Source organism: Triticum aestivum, chromosome 1A (assembly GCF_018294505.1).
Source record: "Triticum aestivum cultivar Chinese Spring chromosome 1A, IWGSC CS RefSeq v2.1, whole genome shotgun sequence".
In the NCBI taxonomy this organism is placed as follows: Eukaryota; Viridiplantae; Streptophyta; class Magnoliopsida; order Poales; family Poaceae; genus Triticum; species Triticum aestivum.
Window position 1 is genome coordinate 568,178,191 of NC_057794.1, and position 3,988 is coordinate 568,182,178.

A 3,988-nucleotide genomic window follows, 5' to 3' on the forward strand; every position below is an offset into this window, starting at 1 on the left:
TGGTGGTAACTACCACTGCTTGTAGAAAACATTTGTCCTATATATATATATATATAGCCTTTTTCAGGAGGGGTCGTTCATCAGCCTCTTGACATTTGTTCTCTGAATTGGTTGCTGTCAGTTTTCTGATTTTGGGTGGGTGAGTACAGGCCGAGAAAGTTCCGATTATGGCGCATCAGTAGTAGTTGTTACACGTATTATTATGATTCCAAGTTGTAAATATATGTTTTTGTTTATCTGAACTATTATAAGCTAGGTTGAATTTGTGGCTGTTTTTTCAAGCCAACGCCTGATCTGGATGTCTTTTTCATTTGCAAAAGAGAATTTGCCATGTGCACTGTGCTAACTTTCTCCACGAATTTTCAGGTTCAGAGTTCAGACGTGATGAGTTTCTTCAGTGAATATGGAGATGCCAGCAGATACAAGATCGAGGAAATCATCGGCAAAGGGAGTTATGGAGTTGTGTGTTCAGCCATCGACCGGCAGACCGGCGACAAGGTTGCCATAAAGAAGGTGTCCAACATCTTCGAGCATATAACCGATGCCGCCCGGATCCTCCGCGAGATCAAGCTTCTCCGGCTTCTCAGGCACCCCGACATCGTCCAGATCAAGCACATAATGCTGCCTCCCTCCAGGAGGGACTACAAGGACATATTTGTTGTCTTTGAGCTCATGGACACAGACCTCCACCAGGTTATCAAGGCCAATGATGACTTGACAAAGGAGCACTACCAGTTCTTTCTCTATCAGATGCTCCGTGCGCTCAAATATATCCATACTGGTAATTATATAAGGATCTTCTTTCGAGATTGATTCTATTCTCCCCTCTTACGCCCCCCCTCCCCCAATGAAACTGAAAGAAGAAAGCTCTTCTAGTTCTATTTATAGTATAGTATCATCACTGTGGTGCTTCAATGTTTATTTAGAGTTACAGTAGCCAATTTCACTTCATTTAACCAATGATGATGATATCCTATTTTCATCTGCATTGCTCAAAATTAAATGTTTATCATCTCTTGTTATGTATTGCCTGCTTGCTCTGTGCTGATGACTAATCTTTGTGGCTGCAGCTAATGTCTATCATCGTGATTTGAAGCCAAAAAACATATTGGCAAATGCAAACTGCAAGCTCAAGATATGTGATTTTGGACTAGCAAGAGTTGCATTCAATGACACCCCTACAACTGTTTTCTGGACGGTATGTTACTTCTACAGTTTACTAGATTTGATCCACAATACTCTGGTTTTGTCAATTCTGCTTGACAGATTCGATAGAATGCTACATTCTGTACAAAAGAGCCCTACTTGAAACTTAAAGCTCACTGTCTTCCCCAACATGGTTTGCAGGACTATGTTGCCACTAGGTGGTACAGAGCTCCGGAGCTCTGTGGTTCTTTCTTTACCAAGGTAATTAATAATTTCCTCTTCCTGTGCTTTTGTTCATTTTAGTACTGTCTGTGGCATTCCGCTACTTCCTCATTCTATAGGGTTGTATAGCCTAAGATTCTAGGTGATTAGTAGTAGCTTTTGATCCTTATTCTGTAATCTATGGATACATCACTGTGTTTTAGAGGAGTACAGCCTCGTAGTTATAACAAGGTGTTTGTTCAAGCACTAAAGTTGTGTACAAATTGATATACATTACGTGGTGTTACATTTGCCATCATTTGTTTATCCTCTTCAGTTTCTATATTAACTTGATGACACTAAGTTGACTCCCTCAATGCAGTATTCACCGGCTATTGATACATGGAGCATTGGTTGCATTTTTGCGGAGATCTTGACAGGAAAGCCTTTGTTCCCTGGTAAAAATGTGGTTCAGCAGTTGGATATGATGACTGATTTCTTAGGCTCACCGTCGCCTGAGATTATTTCTCGGGTATGATTTACTGTTTGCAGAAATGTCGTCAATCAACTACTCAAGCATAAGGTCCAATTCTCTAATATTTTTTATCACCGCAGATTCGAAATGAGAAGGCAAGGAGGTATCTTAGCAGCATGAGGAAGAAACTGCCAGTACCTTTTTCAGAGAAGTTCCCCAAAGCAGATCCTGCAGCAGTCAAGCTCTTGCAAAAGCTTCTAGCATTTGACCCAAAGGACCGACCCACTGCTGAAGAGGTAGGCGTGTCTTAGTGAAACAAGATGATTTTCATTTTTCTAGTATTTTGTGCTGTCATTTGTTTTACTACTTAAAACGAATCACATATTCAAGGTCGTCTGTATGTTATTCTAACTAGTGTTCTATGCATAATCAGGCGTTGGCTGATCCCTATTTCAATGGCCTCGCGAAAGTGGAGAGAGAACCATCATGCCAACCGATTTCGAAAATGGAGTTTGAGTTTGAACGGAGAAAGTTTACCAGAGAGGACGTCAAGGAACTTATATTCAGGGAGATATTGGAGTACCACCCTCAGCTTCTCAAGGATTACAGCAACGGCTCAGAGAAAACGAACTTTCTATATCCTAGGTTTCTACCTTGACATAGTATCTTTAAGCTCTTTTCTCTTTGTTATTCTGTCTATCTATGTAGCAATACTCATCATGGCTCTTGAATTTTCTGTTATGCAGTGCTGTCGACAACTTCCGGAGGCAATTTGCTAACTTAGAGGAAGATGGAGGAAAGGGCGGGGCAGCCGAGAGGAAGCATGTTTCTCTCCCGAGGTAACTTACACTTTAAATACAGTTGTTCTGAATGTGATCAATTATATCTGGTTCTCAATTATTTGTGCCGCCATACATAGCTTGTGTTGAAACTGATTAAAACTACCAAAATGCATTAGTTAATCTAGAAGTGTGGAGCCCTAGAATACAGAACTTTTGTTTGAGTTTCACTATTAACCCTTGATTGGCTGCTTGCAGGACTACAACAGTTCACTCTACCCCAGTTCCTACAACAAATTGTCCGGCCTCCCAAGCTCCTCAAAGGATTCCAGCAGGTAACTGGTCCTGTTTGCTTTTGTCTGGTACCTCTTCATTTGAACTTCAGAGAGAGCACCAGTCTAACACATTTCATCTTCGGCACTGTTGCAGCCCGACCGGGCAGAGTGATTGCCTCAGCGACACCAACCGAGAACGCGGCCTTCACCGATCGACAAATGGGTCGAAGAATGGCGAGGGACCCCGCGGGGGCTCCAGCAGCGGCTGCCGGTCACCACCTGAGGCCGGACTGCTCCGACAGGCAACATGAGGTGGAGAAGGACCGCGCGCACTACAGGCCGTCGCACCATTTCAGGGACGCCAGGGTGGCGCCCGAGGCCGAGGCGCGGCCCTCGGCCTACTACATTCCCCCGTTCAATGGCATCGCAGCGGTTGGCGCGGCAGGAAGGATGTACTAGTGCAATTGCTCAGCTGAGTTTGCCGTGAGCTGGAGGACGGCCGCGATCGATCGCCGTTGCGGGGAATGCAGGGGGGAGGGAGGGAGGGTGAAGTTGTCTGAAATTTAGGAGGTAGGAGACAGCCGAACAGGTGGTGCTCTTGTGTATATATTGCCGGCAGCCAAATTGGTTGGTTCTGTGGTATGTTTCTCTGTGTCGATAGATAGGTTCAGAGTCCAAACAGTATGCTCTGCTCTGAGAGGTGAAAGGGCCTCTGTTGAGGAGGGGAGGGAGGGGGTTGGGGGCTGTAGAGTTTTTGTTTTTGTTTCCGGATGGTGTTAATAGGATGGATGAATAAATGGATGATGGAAGCTCTGATCCGTGGTGTGTCAACTCAACTCTTGTGTCTGCTAGCTGCTGGAATGTGGTGTCTGTTTTTCATTTTTTTTTTGTTTGCTCCGTTAGACCGGCCTGGTTGCCTCTGCCGTTGGCATCACCCGGTCGCCGGCGATTAGCCGGAGCCATTAATTAGCGGACAAGAATGATTTGTGAATGCAATGCGAAGTGTGGTCTGCTTCTTGCTTGTGCCACTCGATCCAGGCAGCAGGGGAGAGGAGACCACCCAAGCTGAGTGATGAAGAGCAGAAATATCTCATCCGACGATATGGGTCTAC

General features: G+C 44.8%; 1 protein-coding gene across 1 annotated transcript in view; it reads left to right on the plus strand.

Moving 5' to 3' along the window:
- The window catches only part of LOC123068569 (mitogen-activated protein kinase 7), a gene marked incomplete at its 3' end in the record, with an annotated part of 4,280 nt that extends 1,006 nt beyond the window's left edge, over nucleotides 1-3,274 (plus strand). Inside the window, 9 exon segments of the mRNA XM_044491173.1 lie at nucleotides 367-781; nucleotides 1,071-1,198; nucleotides 1,348-1,407; nucleotides 1,730-1,879; nucleotides 1,963-2,118; nucleotides 2,256-2,467; nucleotides 2,569-2,661; nucleotides 2,860-2,936; nucleotides 3,031-3,274. Of these exon segments, the coding sequence (XP_044347108.1) occupies nucleotides 367-781; nucleotides 1,071-1,198; nucleotides 1,348-1,407; nucleotides 1,730-1,879; nucleotides 1,963-2,118; nucleotides 2,256-2,467; nucleotides 2,569-2,661; nucleotides 2,860-2,936; nucleotides 3,031-3,274 (1,535 nt within the window).
- Nucleotides 3,275-3,988: the final 714 nt, after the last annotated feature.